This window comes from Pongo pygmaeus, chromosome 20 (genome assembly GCF_028885625.2).
Source record: "Pongo pygmaeus isolate AG05252 chromosome 20, NHGRI_mPonPyg2-v2.0_pri, whole genome shotgun sequence".
Lineage (NCBI taxonomy): Eukaryota > Metazoa > Chordata > Mammalia > Primates > Hominidae > Pongo > Pongo pygmaeus.
The window spans coordinates 47,105,548-47,130,561 of NC_072393.2; the positions used below are offsets into that span (position 1 = coordinate 47,105,548).

Here is a 25,014-nt window from a genome sequence, read left to right on the forward strand (position 1 = left end):
GAGGGTACAGCCAAGGCCCAGCTCCAGTATGTGGAGCACACTGGGATGCCGTGAAGATAGCTGTCCAGCCTCTAGAGGCTGACAGTCCTGCCCTGACACCGTGGTTTGTTCTCAGACTCTGGCCTCCCCTCTTAGTGCCCGTCTGAAGACTTCAGCCTTCAGTCCTCTTCCATCAGCATGCCGTCTCCCCTGTGCCTCAGTCTCCTTCTCCAGAGTATCTGCTGGGGCCACAGTTTGGTTTTATTGTTCTTTGAGACAGGGTATCACTTTGTTGCCCAGGCTGGAGTGCAGTGGTGCAGTCATAGCTCACTGCAGCCTTGACCTCCTGGGCTCAAGCCATCCTCTCACCTCAGGCTCCCGCAACTCCAGTATCTGGACTACATGTACATGCCATCATTCCCAGCTAATTTTTTTTTTTTTTTTTTTTTTTAGATAGAGTCTCACTCTTGTCACCCAGGCTGGAGTGCAATGGTGCCATCTCGGCTCACTGCAACCTCCGCCTCCCAGGTTCAAACCATTCTCCTGCCTCAGCCTCCCAAGTAGCTGGAATTACAGGCACCTACCATCATGCACGGCTGTTTTTTGTATTTTTAGTAGAGACGGTTTCACCATGTTGGCCAGGTTGGTCTTGAACTCCTGACCTCAGGTGATCTGCCCGCCTCGGACTCCCAGAGTGCTGGGATTTCAGACATGAGCCATCACGCCCAGCCTGCCTGGCTAACTTTAAAATTTTTCAGAGATGGGGGCTTTGCCTAGGCTGGACCCACTATGTTGCCTAGGCTGGTCTCGAACCACTGGCCTTAAGTGATCCTCCCACCTCAGCCTCCCAAAGTACTGGGATTACAGGCATGAGCCGCTGCACATCGCCACAGTTTGATTTTAGAATCCACTTTAAGGTGCAGTTAGTTCTTCCCAGCTCCTCTTTTCCCCATCTCATACAGTGTAGTCACTTCCCTTTCTCCCACTTCTCACCTTCCTAGGTTTTGTTTTTCTCTCTCTTACCAAGTTTTGAGTATGTAATACATCCCAGATCGGTGCTGAACCCCTTGTGTGAGTTAACTTAGCAACTTTTCACGTGGTGTTCTGCAGCCTTCTTACAGATAAGGAAATTCAGAGAGGTGAAGTGTTTTTGCAGAGAGCCGCACAATGAGCTAAGAAATTAGAACCCAGGGCAGTTGAACTCCAGAGCCAGGGAACTTAACCGCCCATTCATGCGTTCACTCAGGAATTCCCTCTTGAGTGCCTGCTGTGAAGGCAACCTGGACGCTGTCTCTGCCTTCCTGGGATTGTGGTGTGTGTGGGAGACAGACACGAAACAAAGGAATCTTCTAGGTCAGTGTCTGGCTGTGCTGGGTACTCAGAAGGGGGAAGCACTGTGCTGCAAGAGGCCGGCTGTTTCCTCCTCACAAGGGGAGGCCTGCGGTGACATTGCCAGGCCTGAATCTGCCCTGCCATTGGGAGTGTAATTTCCTCACGACTACAAATGCAAATAAATACACACACTGAACATGCTACCCCGCTAGAACTGTGGACGGCTTGTTCACTGCAGTTAAAGGAAGACGGAGGGACACATTTGAGCATGCATGTGTGAGATCCAGCTTGTGGCAAACCCTACCCTTCTTTAACATCTGTGGGAAGTGAAGCCACCATTACTGACCTCAGAGGAATCCCGGGAGTAATGGGAAGAGAAGTTGCAGATGTTTGAAAATCAGGCTGCAGGGGCAGTTGGGGTGAGGAGCATGGACGTCTAGGAGCCTGAATCTCAGCCTTGCCCAGGTTGGAAGCCCAGTTCTGATGTAATTTTTTTTTTTTTTTTTTGAGACAGGGTCTCACTTTGTCCCCCAGGCTGGAGTGCAGTGGCACAATCTCAGCTCACTACAACCTCATCCTTCCAGGTTCAAGCAGTCCTCCTGCCTCAGCCTCCCAAGTAGCTGGGACCACAGGCGTGTGTCACCACGCCTTTCTAATGTTTGTATTTTTTTGTGGAGACAGGGTTTCTCACTGTTGCCCAGGCTGGTCTCAAACTCCTGAGCTCATGTGATCCTCCTTCCTTGGCCTTCCAAAGTGCAAGGATTACAGGCATAAGCCACTGTGCCCAGCACCCCCCCCCCTTTTTTTTTTTTTTGAAATCTGTGGTTTGGTGCAGGTTATTTTACCTCCCCAGGCCTCAGTTTCCTCATCTACTCAAGGACAATGGCAGATAATCAACCTCACAAATTCCCCGAGGAGTTAGTAGGCTTGTGCATGCGAGGCTCAGCTGGCTTATAGCAGGTGCTTCATAAGGGGGAGCTATTGAAACGCCTTGGCTTGTTCTAGGCTGCCTAGCTCCAGAGCTAAGAGTCCCAGTGGGTTCATATCCCTTTGAGCATTTATAGGCTTCTTACAGGTCTCCTGGGCTTTCTCAGCCATTCCTCATCCGACCTGAGGAGGTGTGATGTCCTTGCAGGACTCCTCCAGCCCCTCTGAGCTTTTTTTTTGTTTGAGGCAGCATCTTGCTCTGTTGCCCAGGCTGGAGTGCAGTGGTGTGATCATGGCTTACTGCAGCCTCCACCTCCTGGGCTCAAGTGATTCTCCCACCTCAGCCTTCAAAGTAGCTGGGACTATAGGTGTATGTTACCATGCTTGAGTAATTTTTAAAATTTTTTGTAGAGATGTGATCTCAGGCCAGTCTTGAACTCCTGGGCTCAAGTAATCCTTGAGCCCAAAGTGTTGGGATTACAGATATGAGCCACCTTGCCAGGCCCTGAGCTCCTTCTGTCTTCCACGAAGGACACACTATTCCTTGCCTTTTGTCTTTTTTTGTGTGTGTGACAGGGTCTCTGTTGCCCAGGCTGGGATGTGTTGGTGCGATCTGGGCTTACTGCAACCTCGCCTCCCAGATTCAAGTGATTCTCCTGCCTCAGCCTCTTGAGTAGCTGGGATTACAGGTGTGCGCAACCACGCCCAGCTATTTTTTGTATTTTTGGTAGACATGGGGTTTCACCATGTTGGCCAGGCTGGTCTCAGCCTCCCAAAGTGTTGGGATTACAGGCGTGAGCCACTGTGCCTGGCCATTTTTTGTCTTTTGCATGTTCTATACCCCTGGCTGAGAATGCGCTTTCCCTGCCTCCTGGTTATCCCTCAGGTTTCAGCTCTAACATCACTTCCCCAGGGAAGCCTTACCCTCGCTTTCTTCTGCTATAGGATAATATGAAACACCGTCATTGTTACTTGTTCAGTGTCTGCCCTCCCTGCTAGGCAGCAAGGACAGATATCTTGCCTGTCTTAGGTCCCCAGAACCCAGAACAGGGCTTGGAACATGTCAGGTGCTCAAATATTTGTTGAATGAGTCAGTCTGGGCTCGCAGAGGGAGCTGGGACCAGAGTAGAGTGGACACTGAAGCGTATGTAGCAGTTTATCAGGTGATAGGGAAAGAGACCTTCTTGTAAAGCAAGCAGAGATGAGAGGGAGAAATGAGAATAGCTAAGATGGTTTTGAGCATTTGTTATGTGGCTTACAGATACTTTGCTGAACATTTTATTCACATGATCTTGTTTAAGCCTCTCATTTCCATGAGGAGTTCTCCATTTTTATAGACAAGGAAGAGGACACATGGAGAGGGGAAGTTACTTTGCCATATCACCCTCTAAGGGATTTTTTTTTTTTTTTTTTTTGAGATGGAGTCTCACTGTCACCAGGCTAGAGTGCTATGGCGCAATCTCGGCTCACTGCAACCCCCACCTCCCGGGTTCAAGTGATTCTCTTGCCTCAGCCTCCTGAGTAGCTGGGACTACAGGCATGTGCCACCACATCCGGCTAATTTTTCTATTTTTAGTGGGTACAGTGTTTCGCCATGTTGGCCACATTGATCTCGAACTCCTGACCTCAAGTGAGATTCGCCTGCCTCGGCCTCCTAAAGGCAGTAAGGGAATTGAACCTAGGCAGTCTGACTCTTAAGAGCTCAAAGACTTAAGCTCTGTCCTGAGTAGCTTCGCTGGTGTATGGTATAGGGATCAGAAGAGAGCTGGTCTGGATGTCTAGAGGGCATCCTGCAGTGGGCGTGTGTGTCTGTGGTCACAGTGGGAGAGAGAGAGGAGGGGGCATCTGTGGCCGGAATGGGGAGGCCTCAAATGCCAGGATGAAGAGTTTGGGCCTATGGTAATGAGAATAGTAATAGCTACCAGTTCTTGACTTGCCAGCCACTTTATTGAGTCATTTAATCTCACAACAGTTCTATGGGATAGGTGTTACTGTTTTCATCCCAGTTTTTTCAGATGGGGAAACTGAGACACAGAAGTTGTAGTCAGTTACCCAAGGTGTCTCAGTGAGAAAGTGCTGGAGTTGGGGCTCCGACCCTGCGAGTCAGGCCCCAGAGTTCACTGAGGCCACATGCTCAACCACCATGCCACCTGCCTGCCGCTGGGGTTGAGCCAGCAGAAACCTGGGTGCTGCTTCTGATGCAGGCGGTCTCCTCTGCTCTCTTCTCCAGCACCCCCACAGGCAGCAGCAGCAGTTTTCATCTCTGGATGACAAGCCCCAGTTCCCAGGGGCCTCGGCGGAGTTTATAGATAAGTTGGAATTCATCCAGCCCAACGTCATCTCTGGAATCCCTATCTACCGCGTCATGGACCGGCAAGGCCAGATCATCAACCCCAGCGAGGACCCCCACGTGAGAGGCGGCCTCCCCCACTTCCCGTGCCCCCCACGCCCAGGCCCCTTGCCTGTCTCCCCTCTGGTCCCAACCGCCCCACGTCTATCTGTGCCTCCACCCGCAGCTGCCGAAGGAGAAGGTGCTGAAGCTCTACAAGAGCATGACACTGCTTAACACCATGGACCGCATCCTCTATGAGTCTCAGCGGCAGGTGCGTGGCGACAGGACTGGGGGCGGGGGGCTGGAATTACCTGAGGTCCCCTACCTGTGTTTGGGCCAAAGGATGGCTCCCAAGGAGGACAGATTCTTTTTTAGGGGGAGTTCCATAGAGTTCTGAGGGTTCTCTTGGGACTCTGGAGGAAAAATGTGAGAGCAGTCCTGCCTTAGGGCAGAAGGATGGACCTGATCACTAAAAAACACCTACTGTGTGCCTGGCTGGGGGCTCACCTGTGTGGGGAGAGGGCAGGGAGAAGGCCTGACAGCCCTTCCTCTTAGAAATGCACAGTTCTGAGAAACAGGGTGGGTCCCCAGTGCTTCTTAGAGTGCTCCAGGGGACTGCCCTAGGCCCATGTGAAATGGGCTGTGATCCCCTGATAAATCCTAGTATCAGGGACAAGGATCCAGTCAAGCCAGTGTCAACAAAGAGGGAAGTTATTGACTCCAATGACCATACATCCAGAGGGTCCTGTTTTGGGGCACAGCTAGATCCAGGGGGCTCAAAAGCTGTCATTAGACCTTCTCTCCCTCTGTTCTCCTTTGCCTTGGCTTGCTTTCTCTTCAAGCGGTGGTAGGCTCTGGCAGCACCTGGCTCATGGAGAGGAGGCAGACAGAAAGGGTGTAGGGTACAGGCTCTGAAGCAAGTCTGTAAGACTGAAGTCCTAGTTTTGCCCCTTTCTAGCTCTGTGGTCCTGGGAAAGTTGTTTAAAACCTCAGTGCTTCAGTTTTCTATTTTATTTTTTAAATTTTATTTATTTCTTATTTTATTTTATGAGACAGAGTCTAGTTGTGTTGCCCAGCTGGAGTGCAGTGGCATGATCTTGGCTCACTGCAACCTCTGCCTCCTGTGTTGAAGCGATTCTCCTGCCTCAGCCTCTTGAGTAGCTGGCATTACAGGCACCCGCCACCACACCCAGCTAATTTTTATATTTTTAGTAGAGATGGGGTTTTGTCATGTTGGCCAGGCTGGTCTCAAACTCCTGACCTCAGGTGATTTGCCTGCCTCAGCCTCCCAAAGTACTGGGATTACAGGCATAAGCCACTGCACCTGGCCTAGTTTATTTTACTTATTTCATTTTATTTTATTATTTTATACAGGGTCTCACTCTGTCTCCCAGGCTGTTGTGTGGTAGCGTACTTGCAGCTCACTGTAGCCATGACTTCCTGGGCTCAAGCAATCCTCCTGCCTTGGCCTCCCTAACAGCTGAAACTATAGGCATGGACCACCATCCCCGGCTAATGTTTTTAACTTTTTGTAGAGACGGGATCTTGCTTTGTTGCCCAGGCTGGTCTTGAACTCCTGGGCTCAAGTGATCCTCCCACTTGGCACCTCCCAAAGTGCCATTGCGCCCAGCCAGTGCTTCAGTTTTCTTATTTGCACCTACCTCATGAGGTTGGTGTGAGGCTTGATGGTGGCATATGTAATGGCCTTGGGAACAGCAAAACTGGCATTTAGCTACCACTTAATATTAGCTTCTTATTATTTATGATGACCCTATCCACCTTGCAATTATTATCCTTTCCACTTAGCAGTGGAAAGAGAATGGTCCTTAACGGTTCAGCACAAGGCCTGGCGCTGGCAGTCATTGGCCAAGCTTTGGTCATAGACCCTGTCATGAACCAATAACTGTGACTGATTGGCCAAGCCTAGGCTATGTGCCCCGTCCCAGGAACTGAGAGAGTAGAGGGGTAGAGTCCATCTCCCAGGCCACAGAGATGGAGGGCAGGGCTGGGGGGTTCCTCTGAGAAAAGTGGGAAGCTTGTTGGGCAGGCAGGCCCTCGGATGTCCGCCATTGTCGTGGGATCAGGACCTCTCCCAAGCTTGGGAATTTGCATTTGTGTCAAGCGCCCAGGTGACCCTGCTGTGGACCCTGCGTGGCTTCAGGCAGGCAGCCCACTCCCAGACTTTCTCACTCATAGGAACCCTATGCATGCTTTGCCGAGTTAGGGTAGTGTCTTCACCGTGCCCAGAAACTTCCCTGGGTGTCCAGCACCCACAGAAGCAAGTCCAGCCCTTCCTGGCCACCCTGCCTGCCTGTTCTCCCATGGCCTCGGTGCTTTCTGCTCCTCTCTCCACAGCCTCAGTGCCAGGCCACACCACCCCTGCACTCGTAGGCTCCCTCCTGCCCCGCTGTGAGCTGCGCACACGGGCTTTGGAGTCCAGTGGACTTGGGTCCAGTCACAGCTGTGACTTCGGACAGGTGATTTTTCTTGTCTTTGCCTCAGTTTCCTCATTGTATTAAAGAATGAGGCTAACGATAGAACCACCCTGGAGGGTAGGGATAGAAATTCTGTAAGTCACAGCAAGTAGGGTTCGTGCCCATTGGCTGACACAGAGGAAGCCCTCAGTAAGGTCACCTCACCTGTCACCATGCAGCCTGCTTCTGTTAGGACCGTGTTCAGCTGTGAGTTACAGACCTCTTTCCCACTCCAAAAAAAAAAAAAAAAAAAACCGAAAAAAACCAAAAAATCCAAACCCTAACAAATAAAAACAAAAGCAGTAGCCTATACACATAAGTAATTTCTTCTTTTGAATAAAAGAAACCTGGGCCGAGCCCAGTGGCTCATAGTAATCCCAGCACTTTGGGAGGCCAAGGTGGGTGGATCACCTGAGGTCAGGAGTTTGAGATCAGCCTGGCCAACATGGCAAAACCCCATCTCTACTAAAAGTACGTAAATTACCCTGGTGTGATGGTGCATGCCTGTAGTCCCAGCTACTCAGGAGGCTGAGGCGGGAGAATCACTTAAGCCTGGGAGGCAGAGGTTGCAGTGAGCCAAGATCACGCCACTGTATTCCAGCCTGGGCGACAGAGGGAGACTTTGTCTCAAAAAAAATAAAAGAATCTGGAAACAGGTGGTCTGGGGCAGTTCTGGTGGCTCCATGATGTCATTGGACACCCAGTTTTCTTTCGTTGCTTAGATCCGCCACTCATAGCATTGGCTTCTACCTTCTCTGAGTTCCCCTCATGAGCCAAAATGGTTGCTGAAGCTCTCTCCATCACATCTCATTCCAGGCAGGAAGTAGAGGGAAGGTGGAAGGCCAGACATGGCACATCCCAGCTATCCCACACCACCCCCACCTTTATAGAGCTTTCTGGGTAGTCCCACCGAGTGACATCTGCATACATTTCATGGGCCACTCCTAGCTGCAGGGGAGACTGAGAAATGTATTAATAATCCTTTAGTCCAGGCAGTTGCTGCCTGCGGGAGATTGAGACCTCTGTTAACAGAGGAGGGGAATAGGATACTGGGAAGGCAACCAGAAGCCTCTGCCAGTAGCCCCGAGTCCTGATCCTTAGGGGGCTGGTTGCAGGCTCCTCCCCACGCTAACCTGGACAGTCCTGCCAGGCCCTCAGTACTCAGCACCGCCCACTCACTTGGCACTGGAATGTGCATTAACTTTTAATTGGCTCCCCACTTAGAAGAAAGCACACATTCATCAGTTTCCCCCACAGCAACGGGAAAGCCAGGCCTGGGAACACATGGAGGAGGGCACTGCCGAGCCGCGAGGAGCACTGGCCCCGGGGTGTCCCTCAGGGTGCTGGCCAGGCTGCCTTTGTTACGCTTTACACATGGCCCTGTGTGATCTCATGTCTATCCGTATGCCAGGGCTGCCCAGAGCCCCCTCCAGACTGCTTGTCAGAGCCCTGCTTGGCTTCTCGCCCTGGATGTCCCACAGCAAACTAATCCTGTCTGAACTTGACCTCGACATCTTCCTCCCAGGCGTGCTCCTTTGCCTCACCCAGTCCATTTCTCAGTGAAGAGCAGCACCATCCACCCGCTCGCCCACACCAGAAACCTCATCTCATCCTTGTCTCCTCCCTCCCCCTTGCTATCCCTTTCTCCTCTCTCATTCCCTCTGTCTGTAGATATTTCTTTTTTTTTTTTTACTTTTGAGATGGAGTTTTGCTCTTGTTGCCCAGGCTGGAGTGCAATGGCACGATCTCGGCTTACCGCCTCCCTGGTTCAAGCGATTCTCCTGTCTCAGCCTCCCGAGTAGCTGGGATTACAGGCAAGTGCCACCACACCTGGCTAATTTTGTATTTTTAGTAGAGATGGGGTTTCTCCATGTTGGTCAGGCTGGTCTCGAACTCCCAACCTCAGGTGATCCGCCTGCCTCGGCCTCCCAAAATGGTAGGATTATAGGTGTGAGCCACTGCACCCAGCTATAGATACTTCTTTTCTTTTATGTTATTTTTATTTATTTATTTAGAGACGGAGTCTACCTCTGTCGCCCAGGCTGGAGTGCAGTGGCGCAATCTCGGCTCACTGCAACCTCCACCTCCCAGGTTCAAGAGATTCTCCTGCCTTAGCCCCCCAAGTAGCTGGGATTACAGGCGCCCACCACCACGCTCAGCTAATTTTTGTATTTTTAGTAGAGATGGGGTTTCACCATATTGGCCAGGCTAGTCTTGAACTCCTGACCTCAAGTGATCCGCCTGCCTTGGCCTCCCAAAGTACTGGGATTACAGGTGTGAGCCACCGCGCCTAGCCTGTCTGTAGATATTTCTTTAGGAAGTGCTCAGCTGCTCAGCAGCACACTCTGAGACCCAGCCCCATCCTCTCTCTGCTTCACTGTTGTTGGTGAGTTGACCTTCGTGCTCTGCCTGTGGCCTCGTGTTCACAGCATGGCTGCTGCATGTCCAGGCTTCATGGCTGTCTGCAAGGCAGGAAGAAGTAGGGAGTGGGTAGGGCTGGCACCAGCAGCAATGGTCTCTTCTATCTAGAAAGCAAAAGCAGACTTCCACCGAAATCTCTGGCTAAAACTGTGTCCCACGGCCACCTCTGGCTGCAAGGGAGGCCAGGGACCTGAGCGCGTGTCTTTTTGAGGCTCAGGTTAGGGGATTTGGGAAAAGGGAACTGGGCACTGGTGTGGCCAGCTGACAGGGTCTGCTGCCCCCTAGCACAGCCAACTCAGCTTCCTCAGACACATCGACCTGCTCCTCTCCTGCCTCCCTCCGCTACCAAGCTGGGCCTCTGCCCCCTCTCTCCTGGCTTGCTGCAATCAGCCTTGATGACTCCATCCGTTTCCCTCACTGCAGCCTGAGAGCAATTCTAAAACACAGGTCTGACCACATTGCTCCCTTGAGAAGACTGTCGGCAGGTTACCACTATTCCCAGAGTAAAATCAATGTATCGTTCCCTTTGTTATCTGGGTGCCACCTTCCTCTCCCTCCTCATCTTTCCCCACCCCTACCACTGTATGTCCCAGCCCTTCTGGCCTCACGGTCTATCATTCCCTCTGCCTGGAACCCTCCACCCACCCCATCTTTGCTCATTGGTCCTCGCCGATGCCCTTCCGTGGTGGAACAGGTGCTTCCTTTGGGCTCCTGTCATAGTGACTCGATCCCTCTGGCAGTTCTAAGCAGTCCGGCAGCGTCTCCGTAAAGGCAGGAACCCCAGCATGGCCTGGCCCAGGACTAGCCTTCAGGAAGACTGCGAATTCATGGAGGCGTCAGAAGCTGGGCAGGGTTTGGATGGCTCTCTGTCATTGCCCAGCATAACCAAGTGTGGGGCCCCGGTCCGCTCTCCACCCCCAGGGCCGGATCTCCTTCTACATGACCAACTATGGTGAGGAGGGTACGCACGTGGGGAGTGCCGCCGCCCTGGACAACACGGACCTGGTGTTTGGCCAGTACCGGGAGGCAGGTACGTCTGTCCGTGGTTTGGCCCTGTGGTCCCCGTTGAAGTGTACAATTTAGTTTTTCTGAGTGTTCTTCCAGGAGCAGCACAGTACCAGGAAGGTCTAAGGAGCTGGAAGAAGAGCTTTCCAAGCAAGAAAGAGACAAGCCAGGGTCAGGACTCTGGAGGGGGCGGTCTTCCCACTCTGAAGGCCAGGAAGCGTAGTGGCTCAGGGTCTGTGCTCAACCCTTTGTTACCAGTTGTCAGGTTTTGGGCAAGTCACTTCCCTTCTCTGAGCCTCAGTTTTCTAATCTCCAGAAGAGGGGTTATGACGGTACCTACATCCAAGGGTCGCTGGGAGGACGCAGTGAGGTCAGCGTTCGCTGTGGGTGTGGCCTGTGCTGGAGACCCTGTCTGCCTGGTGTAGTGATCCCCTGGCCCCTCCTCAGGTGCTGTATCCTTCAGGGAGCAGGAGCACGTGGAAGAACCTTGACAGACCTGAGTGCAGTGCAAGATCAGAGGGGCCCGGCAGGCCTAGATGAGTGAAAGGAAGGAAGGGTCAAAGACCAGGAATGAAGAAAATCATTGAGCAGGAATGAGTGCCTGGGAGCGAAGGAGTGAGCCCAGGGAGCAGTGAGTGGGGTATTCCAGGGAGCTTGTTGGTGTGGGGCCCTACATGCGGACTACCCTCTGAGTGTCAGCGAGCACTGATAGGGCCAGGAAGGCACATCTTAACCCTTTGTCTTAGACGCTGCACAGCCTGGGGCAAGTTGCTTAACTGCCCTGTGCCTCTGTTTCCTCATTTGTAAGGGGGATGGTCGCCCTTCCCAAGACAGCTGTTGAGGGGAGTCTTGGGGCAGTTGGCATATAGTGCCCTCATCACAGAGTAAGCGCTCAGGGCCAGGGGTTGGTGTCATGATTGGTGACTCGCCCTGGGACAGCCCTTCAGCCAGGCCAGACCACGTGGCTGTCCAGAGCCCCCATGGACCAGCATGGCTTGCAGCCTGCTCCTGGACTGTCTACTGCTCACAGCCGGACCAGGCCCTTGGCCCCACATGCTCTAGGAGGGCAAATGCCCTGTGGTGTTTGTCTGAGGTCGAGTGTCATCCGTGCGGAAAAAGATTTCCAGACACCAGGCAGCAAGCCCGGCCCCCGCCAGCTGTGCTGAGCACTGCACCTGTTTTTGCTGAAGGGGTCTCTTGTGAGGGCACCAGGCAGGACCGAGCAAGCCTCATGGGAATCACGTGAGCCGCTGAGCTCTCCACATGGGAGAGCTGGCCGCCTCTGCAGGAAGGACTGTCCAGCACTGAGGGTCAGCAGAAGTGTCTGGGCAGCTGCAAATGGGACTCATGCAGAGGCAGCATGGTGCAGGGTAAGGAGTGGAGTCAGCCCCACTCTAGGCTTCACTTGGCAGGCCACTCGCCTTGGTGACACTGTCGTCTGTGAAGTGAGAAGAGTGGTCTTCATCATGATAGGTAGCGCTTCCCTGGGCTCTTGACACCAGAGTGCTGTTCTTTTTTTCTTCTCCCTTATTTTTTTGAGATGGAGTCTCGCTCTGTCGCCCAGGCTGGAGTGCGGTGGCGCAGTCTTGGCTCACTGCAACCTCTGCCTCCCAGGTTCAGGTGATTCTCCTGCCTCAGCCTCCTGAGTAGCTGGAATTAAAGGCATGCACCACCATGCCTGGCTAATTTTTGTATTTTTAGTAGAGATGGGGTTTCACCACATTGGTCAGGCTGGTTTCAAACTCCTGACCTCAAGTGATTCGTTTGCCTTGGCCTCCCAAAGTGCTGGGGATTACAGGCGTGAGCCACCACGCCCGGTCAGCCAAGGTGCTGTTATAAGTGCTCTTTAGCCTTGGAGACTGTCATTTCCCCTCACTGCACTGCAGAGCGAGGGCACACTGGGTGAGGTTAGGGCAGGCCCCAGTGGTGTTGCCTCATTGAGGCACCTCCCCCATCCATGTGAGGCAGGAGAGGCAGGCATTACCATCAACTCTAAAAGCCAGGTAAGAACCTGAGTCAACAGAGGTGAGGTCGTGGGCCCAGGCCACATTCTCCTAAGGAGTGGAGCCAAGTCTTTTTATGGCAGTTTGACCCAGAGACAGCTCTCGCTGTTTCCCACCCTTGGCTGTCTTCCCAGGGCTATATGTGGAGTATCAGTGGTGGCACCCGCAGGGAGTGGCGCCCGGTGAAAAGGAGTGTTAAGAGGAAGCAGGTGCCAGGTGCGGTGGCTCACGCCTGTAATCCCAGCACTTTGGGAGGCCGAGGCGGGAGGATTGCTTGAGCCCAGGAGTTTGATACCAGCCTGGGCAACATGGTGAGACCCCCATCTCTAAAAAATTAAAAAATTAGCCAGGCGTGGTGGTGCACACCTGTAGTCCCAGCTACTCAAGAGGCTGAGTGGGAGGATTGCTTGAGCCCGGGAGTTCAAGACTAAGTGAGCTATGATTCCACCACCGAACTCCAGTTTGGGTGACAGAGTGAGACCCTGTCTCTGAGACCAACAAGAAAAGAGGTGGCAGGTGTCAAGCAAGAGCAGCAGTTCCCACTGGACCTGGAGTTTCCTAGTGCAAATCAGCCTGTGAGTCTGTATTTTCTTTTTCTTCAAGACGGAGTCTCACTCTGTCACCCAGGTTGAAGTGCAGTGGCAAGATCTCGGCTCACTGCAACCTCTGCCTCTTAGGATCAAGTGATCCTCCCACCTCAGCCCCCTGAATAGCTGGGACCACAGGTGCACGCCACCACACCTAGCTAATTTTTTTTTAAATTTTTGGTAGAGACGGGGTTTCGCTGTGTTGCCCAGGCTGGTCTCAAACTCCTGAGCTCAAGCAGTCCACCTGCCTCACCCTTCCAAAGTGCTGGGATTACGGGCACGAGCCACTGAGCCTGACAAGTTTGTACTTTTAGCACGTTCCCCTGCCCCTGCCCAGTCCTTCTTACATGGGTGGACCCAGTACCACATTCTGAGAAAGCCTGATTCCAAGGTCCTATATCAGTGCTTTGGACCTTCTTTGACCCTCTACAAGGCCTTTCTTTCCCTCCTTAACCAGAGCAATTCCTGTTTCTATGTTACATATGCAGCACAGCCACATCTTTTGTGGATTTGTATTATGTCCATTCAAAAGCATGTGTCAGGAAATACCAGTAAACCTGTATTAAAGTTGAATGTTGAAGTAATGCTAACCACCCTCAACTCTAAAATATCAACAAGTGGGCCGGGCGCAGTGGCTCACACCTGTAATTGCAGCACTTTGGGAGGCTGAGGTGGGTGGATCACCTGAGGTCGGGAGTTTGAGACCAGCCTGACCAACATGGAGAAACCCCGTCTCTACTGAAAATACAAAAATTAGCTGGATGTGGTGGCGCTTGCCTGTAATCCCAGCTACTCACGAGGCTGAGGCAGGAGAATCGCTTGAGCCCGGGAGGCAGAGGTTGCAGTGAGCCAAGACTGCGCCATTGCATTCCGGGCAACAAGAGCAAAACTCCGTCTCAAAAAAAAAAAAAAAAAAAATTAGGCAGATGTAGTGGCGCACACCTGGAATCCCAGCTATTTGGGAGGCTGAGGCACAAGAATTGCTTGAACCTGGAAGGTGGAGGTTGCAGTGAGCTCAGATTGCGCCACTGTACTCCAGCCTGGGTGGCCAAGGCAGACTCTGTCTCAAAAAAAAAAAAAGTGACTGCTGTGTGTAATGTGATCCCCATTAAATTTGTATCTAAAGACCGGGTTCTGCGGTAAAGAAAGGGTTTGGAAAGCACTGTATTAGAGAGCTCCCTTTGAATAATGTTCCTGGTCTGAGTGCTTGCAGCATTGATCCACAGCGCTACCCCTAAAGTGTTGGTGTGAAGATTGTCCCACTATTCAGGCGGGGCAAAGAGCTTGTCCGAGGGCAATCACAAACCCCCTTCTGTCTTCTAACTCAGGAGTAAGGGCCCCCTTCACCTGGAGCGGTTCCCTTTGATGGGGAGGTGGGTGTTCACCAGAGGTTTTGTTTGAAGAAAAGGTTTTACTGCCATACGTGGGTTAGAGTACTTCTTCTGTAGTCCAGAAGTTATAAATTAGTGGTCTATGCTGTTATTTGGTTCATAATGATTATTATTTTTTTTTCAAGACAGGGTCTTGCTTTGTAGCCCAGATTGGAGTGCAGTGGCACGATCTCAGTTGCCTGCAGCCTTGAACTTCTGGGCTGAAGCTATCCTCTGCCTCAGCCTCCCAAGTAGCTGGAACCACAGGCACACATCACCATGCCTGGCTAATGTTTTGATTTTTTTTTTTTTTTGTAGAAGCGAGGCCTCACTATGTTGCCCAGGCTGGTCTCCCAACTCCTGGGCTCAAGCGATCCTCCAATATCAGCCTCCCAAAGTGCTGGGATTACAGGCATGAGCCACCATGCGTGGCCATAGTAATGATTTATGGTTAGAATATTTCTTAAAGGTAATTGAATTAGTTGAAAGCACTTAAAGACCAGACAATATCTCACTAAGAGAAAGAAAGAAAAAGGCTAGATTTCTGCTTTCTTTTGAAAAATCAGATTGGCCTTGCTGGGCAGAGTCAGTCAGTCTGAACATCAGTCTCCCTCTTAAAACAAGCTGAGCTTTCCTGTCTGCCTACCAGCATGCTGCAGGTCACCCACAGGGCTGAACTGTCCCCCTGTACTGCCCACTCGGCTAACCATTGCCTCCTCCTCTCCTAGGTGTGCTGATGTATCGGGACTACCCCCTGGAACTATTCATGGCCCAGTGCTATGGCAACATCAGTGACTTGGGCAAGGGGCGCCAGATGCCCGTCCACTATGGCTGCAAGGAACGCCACTTCGTCACTATCTCCTCTCCACTGGCCACGCAGATCCCTCAGGGTGAGGATGCATGCCCTGTACCTTGCACATATGCAGACCAATGTCACACCCCTGCCCAGGCCTCAGCTCTTCTGCCTCCCTTCTGGGTGGAATTCTGGGTTGGTGACAGCACTAGAGCCCTGGTCTGTGCTCCAGACTTGTTCTTATTTTTTTCTTTTTTGAGACAGAGTCTCGCACTGTTGCCCAGGCTAGAGTGCAGTGGTGTGATCGCAGCTCACTGCAGCCTCCTTCTCCCAGCTTCAAGCAATTCTCCTGCCTCAGCCTCCCAATTAGCTGAGACCACAGGTATGCACCACCACGCCCAGCTAATTTTTGTATTTTTAATAGAGACAGGGTTTCACCGTGTTGGCCAGGCTGATCTCAAACTCCTGGCCTCAGGTGATCCACCCGTGTCAGCCTCTCAAAGTGCTGGGATTACAGGCGTAAGCCATTGTGCCCAGCCCACTTTTTTTTTTTTTGTCTGAGACGGGGTTTCACTCTCGTCAGCCAGGTTGGAGTGCAATGGTGCGATGTCTGCTCACTGTAACCTCCACCTCCCAGGCTCAAGTGATTCTCCTGCCTTAGCCTCCTGAGTAGCTGGTATTATGGGCATATGCCATTGTGCTTGGCTAATTTTTTGTATTTTTTGTAGAGATAAGGTTTCACCATGTTGGCCAGGCTGATCTTGAACCTGAGTTCAAGTGATCTGCCCGCCTTGGCCTCTCAAAGTGCTGGGATTACAGATGTGAGCCACTGCACCTGGCCTGTGTTCCAGACTTTGAATGCACCTCTTGTCTGGGACCCTTCAGAAGAGGGCTCTGTTGCTGTCCCCACCCCATTCAGGGGCCTGAAGCCTGTGTGACCACACTCTGGATTTCCCAACCACATGCCTACTGCATTTGTCTGCTCACAAACATAGCCAACGTGTGCACCAGTTTCCACTGTGCCAATGCTTCACATTCATCGTCTAATAGGACCCTCATTGTGGCCATGGGGACAGAGGTTATTATTTGCTTTTGTTCTTTTTCAAGAGCAGGATGCCCGTGTTTTGTGTGTGTGAGAGAGAGAGCAAGCGAGTGGGGAAAAAAAAGTGCAGGAGCCTGGCCAACGTGGCAAAGCCCTGTCCCTACTAAACATACAAAAATTAGCTTGGCATGGTGGTGCACACCTGTAATCCTAGCTACTCAGGAGGCCGAAGCAGGAGGATCGCTTGAACCTGGGAGGCAGAGGTTGCAATGAGCTGAGATCGTGCCATTGCACTCTAGCCAAAGTGAGATCTTGTCTCAAAAAAAAGGAAATTGAAGTCAAAGAGGGAAGTCACTCGCTAACGGTCATATGGCACAGAGGGAGAGGAGCAGGGACTCAAGTCATGGACTGTGTACCTCCAGAGCCTGGGTTCTTGGCCCTGACCTTTGTCTGCCTCAGTCCTCAGAGTCAAGTAAGCTTTCCCAAAGCTTACTGTAGGTGCCCTGAAGCCCCTTCCCTTATAAGAGGCTTGTTTGGGAAGCAAACCCACTGGGTGCCAGGCCTGCACCCTCATAGTGTGCAGAACAAGGAATCGGAGCCCCTTCCTGCCCTCTGGGGCCTGTAGCCTGATCTAGGGTTGGTCTGGGCCCTGGCTTCTTTGGCCTAGGGCAGCCGAGATGCATGAGTTTGTGTCTCCAGGCCTCAGCACTGTGCCCAGCACAGCAGGAGGCTCCACACCCCTTAGCTCATAGTGTTCTTTTGTTGGGGAACAAGAAGCAGTTTGAGCCTCTTAGGTGGGAGGTGGGCAGGGAAGCTTTCTCAGAGGAGGGGGCATTTAGGGGGCATTTGAGCTAAAGGTAATAGGGTTTCCACAAGGCTGGGGCATGGCCCTAACCTTTCCTCTGGGTCCCTGCTAAGTCACTTCAAATACACGAAGTTCCTGCCGTGTGCCGGTGCCACTCCAAGTGCAGGGAACAAAAGCAACGCAAACCTCAGCCCTCCTGGTGCTGCCATTGTGGTGGGGGAGACGGACAGTAACAAAGATGGAGAGGGAACTCCTGGAGTATATGAGGGTGGGGGTCCTGTAGGGAGCAGCCAAGCCAGCGGGGTGTGGTGCACTGTAGGGGTGGCTGGGGGCCGTCACTAGAGTGACACTGAAGTATGGACCAGAGGACGTGAGGGAGGGAGCTGTGTGGTGTCTTGAGGCAGGTGTGAGCCTGGCGTGTTTGAGGAGCCGGGAGGAGCCCAGAGGGGCAGGTGTGGAGTGAGCAGTTGTGGAGTGAGCGGGTGTGGGGTGAGCAGGTGTGGGGTGGTTGGAGGTAAAGTCCAGGAGGTGGTGGGGGTGGTGCAGATGGTGCAGGTTGGGTGGGGCCTCAAGGCCTTTGCCTTTTGCAGGGATGTTGACTTTTACTCAAAGTAGGACAGGAGCCGTGGGTGGGGAGGAGTCTGCTCCTCCTTGGCCTGGCTCACCTCTTCATGGATTCCGCGGGCTGCCCTGTGGGTAAGGGATTGGGCAGTGTGTGAAGGGCTAGTAAGGAGGCTGCTCAGTAACTTGGGCTTGACCAGGGTGGTGCGGAGGAGGAGGTAAGAGGGGTGAGTGAGGTTCTGAAGGTGGAGTAGACGTGGGGAATGGCGGGAAGTTTGGCTTGGAGATGATACTGGAGTCTTCAGCCTGAGCAGTTGCAAGGGTGGAGTTGCTGTCAGCTGAGCAAGAGGAGACCTGGGTGGGCAGATGCTGGGGGGCATCAGAAGCTGAGCTGTTTCCTTTCCCCTTGAAGCCTGGTGACTGCTGGCCTGAGCCACGCTTGAGCCCTGGGTCATGTGAGTGTGAGTGCGTGTGAGTGCGTGTGAGTCTCCGGCGCTGCTCACCACCCTCTCATCCCCTGCAGCGGTGGGGGCGGCCTACGCAGCCAAGCGGGCCAACGCCAACAGGGTCGTCATCTGTTACTTCGGCGAGGGGGCGGCCAGTGAGGGGGACGCCCATGCCGGCTTCAACTTCGCTGCCACACTTGAGTGCCCCATCATCTTCTTCTGCCGGAACAATGGCTACGCCATCTCCACGCCCACCTCCGAGCAGTATCGCGGCGATGGTATTGGTATGGGCTCTGCCGGCTGCTCCCCACCCCACTGGGATCATCTCCTTCCCTCCCCAATCCCACCACCTTCCTGCCACCCCTGCCGTCCTTCCTGGTTCTCGTCCTGTGTCCTGTGGCGTCTGGCACTTGGTCAGCCACAGGAGTTGAGGTCCTGAGCACTCAACCTTGCTCTCTGTCCTCTCCCTGCTCGTCCCCTTGGCCTCGTGCATGTTCCTTATCTCAGCCCTGGCCTGACCTGCCTTCTCTGTGTCCCCACAGCAGCACGAGGCCCCGGGTATGGCATCATGTCAATCCGTGTGGATGGTAATGATGTGTTTGCTGTGTACAATGCCACAAAGGAGGCCCGACGGCGGGCTGTGGCAGAGAACCAGCCCTTCCTCATCGAGGCCATGACCTACAGGTGCCTGCAGCTCCCCCGTCAGCACCCCCACAGCGCTGACAGCCACCGTAGCATCTTCCTCATATCGATCACTGTCTCCAAAACATGGCCTTATCACATGATGTTGCATCTCCCCCTTGCCTTTATTCCATTTCCACTCCTCCTTCCCTAGTCCATCCCCCATCCTCCCTCCTGACCCCCACTCCAGGGAGCCCCACACTGACCTGGGGCCCCTTGCCCCTGTGCAGGATCGGGCACCACAGCACCAGTGACGACAGTTCAGCGTACCGCTCGGTGGACGAGGTCAATTACTGGGATAAGCAGGACCACCCCATCTCCCGGCTGCGGCACTACCTGCTGAGCCAAGGCTGGTGGGATGAGGAGCAGGAGAAGGCCTGGAGGAAGCAGTCCCGCAAGAAGGTGAGGGTGCCCCGCCTGGGAGGGTGTGCTGGGGTCTGCTGCGGCCTGCAGAGCTCAGGAAGGATTTGTGGAACACCGAACTGGGAGGCTCAGGGATAACCTCAGTGATGTCTCAGATGTGGCCTGTGAAGCCAGGCTGCTGGGGCCGTGTGTGTCCTGGCTCTGTGTCCTTGGCACGTTGCCCTCCACTTCCTTGTCTTTGAAAGGGGATGCTGGTGGTGCCCATTTGAGAAACTGGTTTGAGGCTCAGCATGGTGGCTCACTCCTGTAATCCCAGCACTTTGGGAGGTCGAGGTGGCAGATCACTTGAGGTCAGGAGCTTGAGAACAGCCTGGCCAACATGGTCAAGCCCTGTCTCTACTAAAAATACAAAAATTAGGGCTGGGCGTGGTGGCTCATGCCTGTAATCCCAGCACTTTGGGAGGCCAAGGTGGACGGATCACCTGAGGTCAGGAGTTTGAGACCAGCCTGGCCAACATGGTGAAACCTCGTCTCTAATAAAAATACAAAAATTAGCCGGGCGTGGTGGCGGGTGCCTGTAATCCCAGCTACTAGGGAGGCCGAGGCAGGAGAAGTTGCTTGAACCTGGGAGGTAGAGGTTGCAGTGAGCTGAGATTGTACCATTGCACTCCAGCCTGGGCAACAAGAGCGAGACTCCGTCTCAAAAAAAAAAATTAGCCAGGCGTGGTGGTGCGTGCCCGTAGTCCTGGGTACTTGGGAAGGTGAGGCAGAAGAGTCGCTTGAACCCGGGTGGCGGAACTTGCAGTGATTGGAGATGGCGCCACTGCACTCCAGCCTGGGTAACAGAGTGAGACTATCTCTTAAAAAAAAAAAGAAGCTGGTTTGAGGATTAGGTGGCAAACCGTGGTGGAGTGTACATGCCCTGCCCAGAGTCAGTGTGCCACCCTCCCTGGCCCGGTCATTAGGACCCAGGGCCTGTGCAGCCCAGTGGTGAGGGCAGCACCCGGCATAGGGCAGCACTGTGCGTCCTGTCCCTGCCCTTCTTTGTGCCTCAGTTTCCTCATTGCTTAGCTGCCTACCTCTTAGGGCTGCTGAAAGCCTTAAATGATTCCACACACTTGCATAGCACCTGATCCCTGCTGGGATTTGGGGGTTTTCATTACACCTCTGCTAGGATAATCATTTCCATTGTCCAGGTGGGAACATAAAGGCTTGGAGTGGTTAATTCCTTGCCAAGGTCCTGCAGGAGGAGGCAGGGTCCTGCATGGGAGGCCGGCTGCCTGCCCACTGCCCCATGTCCCCACAGGTGATGGAGGCCTTTGAGCAGGCCGAGCGGAAGCCCAAACCCAACCCCAACCTGCTCTTCTCAGACGTGTATCAGGAGATGCCCGCCCAGCTCCGCAAGCAGCAGGAGTCCCTGGCCCGCCACCTGCAGACCTACGGGGAGCACTACCCACTGGAGCATTTCGATAAGTGAGGCCTGCTCAGCCCACCCCTACCCACCCTCAGCTACCCCGAGAGGTAGCCCCACTCTAAGGGGAGCAGGGGGACCTGGCAGCACGCCACCGTCTTTCCCAGTCAGCTCCCTCTAAAATACTCAGCGGCCAGGGCGGCTGCCACTCTTCACCCCTGCTCCTCCAGGCTGTTACATTGTCAGGGGACAGTATCTGCAGCAGTTGCTGAGGCTCCATCAGCCCCCTCTTCACCTGTTGTTATGGTGCCTTCTCCCAGGGGCTGGGTGAGGGCACATCTAGGACTAGAAGCCCCTCTGGGCATGGGGTGGACATGGCAGTTCAGCCTGTGGAACTTGCGCAGGTGCGAGTGGCCAGCAGAGGTCACGAATAAACTGCATCTCTGCGCCTGGCTCTCTACCACCTCTGGTCTCTGTTTCCTGGAGTTTGGGGGTGATTTGAGGCCACCCCCAGCTTCTCCACCTTAGATAAATAAGGTCAAGGCTCTTGAGATACCTGCTTCCCCGGGAAGCTTTCGCAAGCTGGAAGGTTAACTCCAGCAGACAGGTTGGGGGTGGGGGGGTCCTCCAGAGATGGTCTCCTGCTCTCTCACAGAATGGGGCAAGCCTGCTGTCCAGCAGAGTGATGGGGAGCCCAGTGGAGCTAGCCCTGCCCAGCAAGGGTGCAGGGGAGCGTCCAGGATGAAGATCAGCGTGTGGCCAAGCCCTGCTCCCCGCTACTCCAGGGCCCCACAGATGCAAAAACAACCCCAGGCCTCAGAGTGGGGAGTGCATGTTTTTCAAAATCAAAAAGTAGGCAAAAACAGTCCACCACCCCATCTTTCCTGCCCAGGCCCCTGGCTGGGGAGGCCAAGGAGTGGCTTAAGTTGTCCAGCTTCTGGGCCCTCCTCCCTCCCATCAAGACCTGGAAGGAAGGGCTGAGCCAGGGGCAGGCCCCAGAGGCCCAGGCCAGGGCCCGGGCCAGGTCAGCACCTCCACCCTCCCCACCGAGAGTCAGCATTGGAGCCTTGGGTCTTGCAGTTGTTTCCAGAGCCGAATGCTGGCCTGGGGGCCCAGGGGCCGTACCAGCAGCAGGTTGCGGAAAGCGCAGTGGTCCGCAGTGCGGTCTGCTGGCCAGGCTGTGAGGAAGCCTGGGTGGGCCTGGGGCACCAGGCCCAGGGCTTGGATGCAAAGGCCAGTGTAGACGTCCTCAAACGGGAAGGGTGCCACACGGGCTGCTGCCCGCAGCAGCCAGGGTGCCAGGTGCCCGGCAATGACGTAGCCACCCCCACTTGCATAGGCTGGGTAGCCACCTTCGAAGAAGGACTCGGGCACGTAGAAGGGTCCTCCTGGCTTCCGGAGAGGCATGGCCTGGGTAAAGACCTCACCCAGGTAGAGGCTTTGGGCCGAGGCAGGTGGCAGGGCCCGCAGGTGAGCCAGCAGGGCAGGGGTGTGCACAAAGGCATCGTCCTGAGCTTGCAAGACAAAACTCACGGTGGGGCAGTGGCGGCCCAGCCAGGCCAGCAGCAGCAGGTCTTTGAGTGTCTGGTTGAATGGGACGTCGAGGAAGTCCCAGAGCAGCAGGTCACTGTAGCGACGGCTCTCCCAGGCCACTAGTGAGTCTAGGTCAGGCCCCGCCTCACCCACCGGAGACCCTAGCAGGAAGAGCAGCCGGATCCCTGGAGCTGGACTGCCCCACGTCTCCCTCACGGCCTGTCGTTCTGCAAAGCGCCCTGGTTCTGACTTGACGGCCAACAGCAGGTAGGGGACATCAATATCTGAGCAGCTGGAGACTTGGCCGCCACCACCTCCAGGCAGCCACTGTGGGAAGCTCCGGCAGGCTGCCGACAGCAGGAAGCGGTGGAGGTCCTTGGGGTAGGAGGCGAAGTCAGGGATCTCGGTGGCGGCGGCGGCCCCCCAAGCCTGGCAGCCCCCCGTTTCAGTGCTGTCCCCACTGGGCAGGGACCCCAGCCGCCACTGCTGCTGGTTCCAGTAAGCGAAGGGCAGCGGGACAGTCTGGCCCAGGCGGGTGGAGAGGTTGGCAGGTAGGGTGGGCTCAAGGTTGGCTGGCGTGGGGCCTGGCGGGGTGCCCCGAGGGCTGGGGTAGGCCTTGCTGAGCCGGGACTCGGATGTCCACTCGATGTACACTTTGAGGCCCAGGAGTGTGAGCAGTGCTGACAGGCAGAGAAGGCACTTGGGGCAGCGCATGACCCGGCCCAGGGAAGGGGCGGCTGCGGGAGCTACAAGGGAGCACAGGGGAGCCACGGAGGCCATTGGGGTGTGGGGATGGGCCTCCAGAGAGGGCCCAGCCAGGCCCCAGGCAGACAGCTTCACAATCTTCCACAGTCCCCGCCAACCCCCATAACAGCTTCTCTCAGTCCCAGATCCTAAACAGCTCCCCTGACCCAGGGACCTCGTTGGTCCTTATTCCTAGACCTAGGAGTCCCCCATTCCAATCCGGTACCAGCACCCTGTTCTTCCCACTCCGTCCAAACGCTTCCACCTTCCTAAAAGCCCAAGGGTCTACCTCTTCACTGTCTCCATCCAGGACAAGGGACCTTGCTGTCTATCTCCTCCCTCTCCCTCCATTTATCCCCCTCACCAGGAAACCAGGAGCACGATTCCTAGCTCCCTGGGGTTAGAAACCCAGCCTGCCTCCCACAACACCCCCACCCCAGGGACTGGGGAACCAGGGATCCCACGCTTTTTTACCTCTGGGTCTGGCTCCCACCAGCTCCGGGTGCCGGCCTCAGGTCAGGCCTCTCCCTCAGCTCCCTCTGATCTGCCTGCCCCAGCCCCTGTGTTGTCGACCGGCAGGGCCCAGCCCTGCCCAGCCAGTCCAGAGGGGCGGGGAGGGGAGTGGAGCGGGAGCAGGGAGGGCCCCAGGGGCCGGGGCGGGGCTGAGGCAGGAGAGAGGGAGGGAGGGAGGGAGGGGCAGGAGAGAGGGAGGGAGGGAGGGAGGGAGGAGGGCAGGAGGCCGACCTGAGAGATGGGGCTCTGGCGTGTTAGGGCTGGTTTCTGGTTAGACAGCTGGGAAGGGTGCAGGGGCAGCCACAGAAACAAGACGGGGGCTTTGTGAGGCCTGGGAGGGGAGAACCAGGGCCTGGGGAGGGAGGGGTTGCCAGGGAGGGTGGGGCTGAGGGCTGGGCCTGGGGTGGGGAGTGTTAGAGTGACCAGGGCGAGGCAGGGTCCCACTGAGGCAGAGATGGGGAGGCTGAGAGGCTGGCACCTGGCTGCGCCCATGGCCAGGAGGCGGCAGTGAATGTGCTGAGTGGGAAGGCATCCGCGGGCCTGCCAGAGGGATGTTTGTTGTTGCTGCCCAGTCAGGGTGAGGTGGGGGGAACGGGGCTGGTGAGGAGGAGAGACAGAGACATTGTGGAGAGGGAAGAGGCAGCCAGGCAGCAGAGAGAGGAGAACTGGGGTGAGACAGGCGATGGAGAGAGCTGAGGGGGAGAGAGAGAGAGAAGACGGGAAAGTGGGAAGGTGGCCAGAAGGGAGAGGGGGAGGGAAATGGAGATGGCGAGAAAGATAAGGGGTTGCGGAAGCCCTGTGGGTGCTCACGGGGAAAGAGAGGTTGAGAGAGGCAGGTGGAGGGCAGAGGGGAGGGACTCAGGCTTCCGAGCCAGACCCTGGCAGAGGCGGAGAGGGAGCCAAGGGGAAGAACAGGAGAGGAAAAGACTGGAGCTTCAAGGGCAATAGAGAGTGATGGGGTGGGGCCCACAGGGAACCCCGGGAGCTAAGCTGACCCCCTGTACCTCCTCCATCCCTCTCGGCACCCGGGCTGCCTGCCCAGCAGGGTGGGAATCCGTTCCTACCTTACCCCCAACCTCCAGCCTGGAGCCAGCCTCATCCCAGGCCCCGCCCCTCCCCCAGCAGCACTGTGACTCCGGGAACACTCACATCCAGCCCCTTGGGGCAGGAGAGGGTGTCTGCCTGTGTTTGCGTCCCTGCCTTCCAGGGGCCCCTGCTGTTGGGACTGCATCAGCTCTCTGAAGACCTTCCAAGACATGGGGTAGGACTAAGGGGCTCCCACTAAGCCTGGGCTGACCCCTTTACTCCACCCTGGTTTGGGGCAGGCCTGTCCCCATCATGGCAGGAACACAGTCTGTCAGCAGCAGCAGTTGATGATCTGTCCAGCCCTGATTTCCTCCCCCAAAGTTTGAATAATGGAGCCCGTGGGAACAGCTGGAGGAAGAGAGTGGGGAGGAAGTGGTGAATATTAATGGAATAATAGTTGGAGTGGGAAATGACAGCTAGGGGCTGGGGGCAGGGGCCCAAGCACCTCCTGAGGGAGTCTGCAAGCCCACTCCACCCTGGGGCTGGGAGAGAGGGACTCCAGGCCCCCTGAGCTCATCTAGCTTCTGGGTGCAGGGGGTGCTGCTCCTCCTGAAAGCATTAGGAAGCTTCAGAGGGTGCCTTTCTTTTTGCCTTTGCCATGTGCCT

The 25,014-nt window shown here is 55.0% G+C and overlaps 2 protein-coding genes across 5 annotated transcripts in view; one reads left to right on the forward strand and one right to left on the reverse strand.

The window, feature by feature from the left end:
* Nucleotides 1-20,992, forward strand: part of BCKDHA (branched chain keto acid dehydrogenase E1 subunit alpha) — a 29,386-nt gene extending 8,394 nt beyond the window's left edge. The window contains exons 2-9 of one of the 4 annotated variants that reach the window (XM_054462920.2): nt 4,469-4,648; nt 4,755-4,841; nt 10,387-10,495; nt 15,159-15,320; nt 18,155-18,361; nt 18,620-18,761; nt 18,989-19,160; nt 20,428-20,992. In XM_054462920.2, the coding sequence (XP_054318895.1) occupies nt 4,469-4,648; nt 4,755-4,841; nt 10,387-10,495; nt 15,159-15,320; nt 18,155-18,361; nt 18,620-18,761; nt 18,989-19,160; nt 20,428-20,598 (1,230 nt within the window). In that variant the 3' untranslated portion in view covers nt 20,599-20,992. The remainder of the gene's footprint in view (nt 1-4,468; nt 4,649-4,754; nt 4,842-10,386; nt 10,496-15,158; nt 15,321-18,154; nt 18,362-18,619; nt 18,762-18,988; nt 19,161-20,427) is intronic. The other 3 variants (XM_054462921.2, XM_063658182.1, XM_063658183.1) reach the window with 3 other exon arrangements.
* Nucleotides 20,993-21,348: 356 nt separating this feature from the next.
* Nucleotides 21,349-23,431, reverse strand: B3GNT8 (UDP-GlcNAc:betaGal beta-1,3-N-acetylglucosaminyltransferase 8). Its single transcript, XM_054462922.2, has 2 exons — nt 23,284-23,431; nt 21,349-22,811 (listed from the first exon to the last, which is right to left on the reverse strand). Exon 2 carries the CDS (start codon nt 22,777-22,779, stop codon nt 21,586-21,588), a length of 1,194 nt encoding a protein of 397 aa, XP_054318897.2. The 5' UTR covers nt 22,780-22,811; nt 23,284-23,431; the 3' UTR covers nt 21,349-21,585.
* Nucleotides 23,432-25,014: the final 1,583 nt, after the last annotated feature.

What these genes read in the sequence shown, in the direction of transcription:
- B3GNT8 (XM_054462922.2), bottom strand. Translation starts at nt 22,779, where the DNA reads ATGCGCTGCCCCAAGTGCCTTCTCTGCCTGTCAGCACTGCTCACACTC.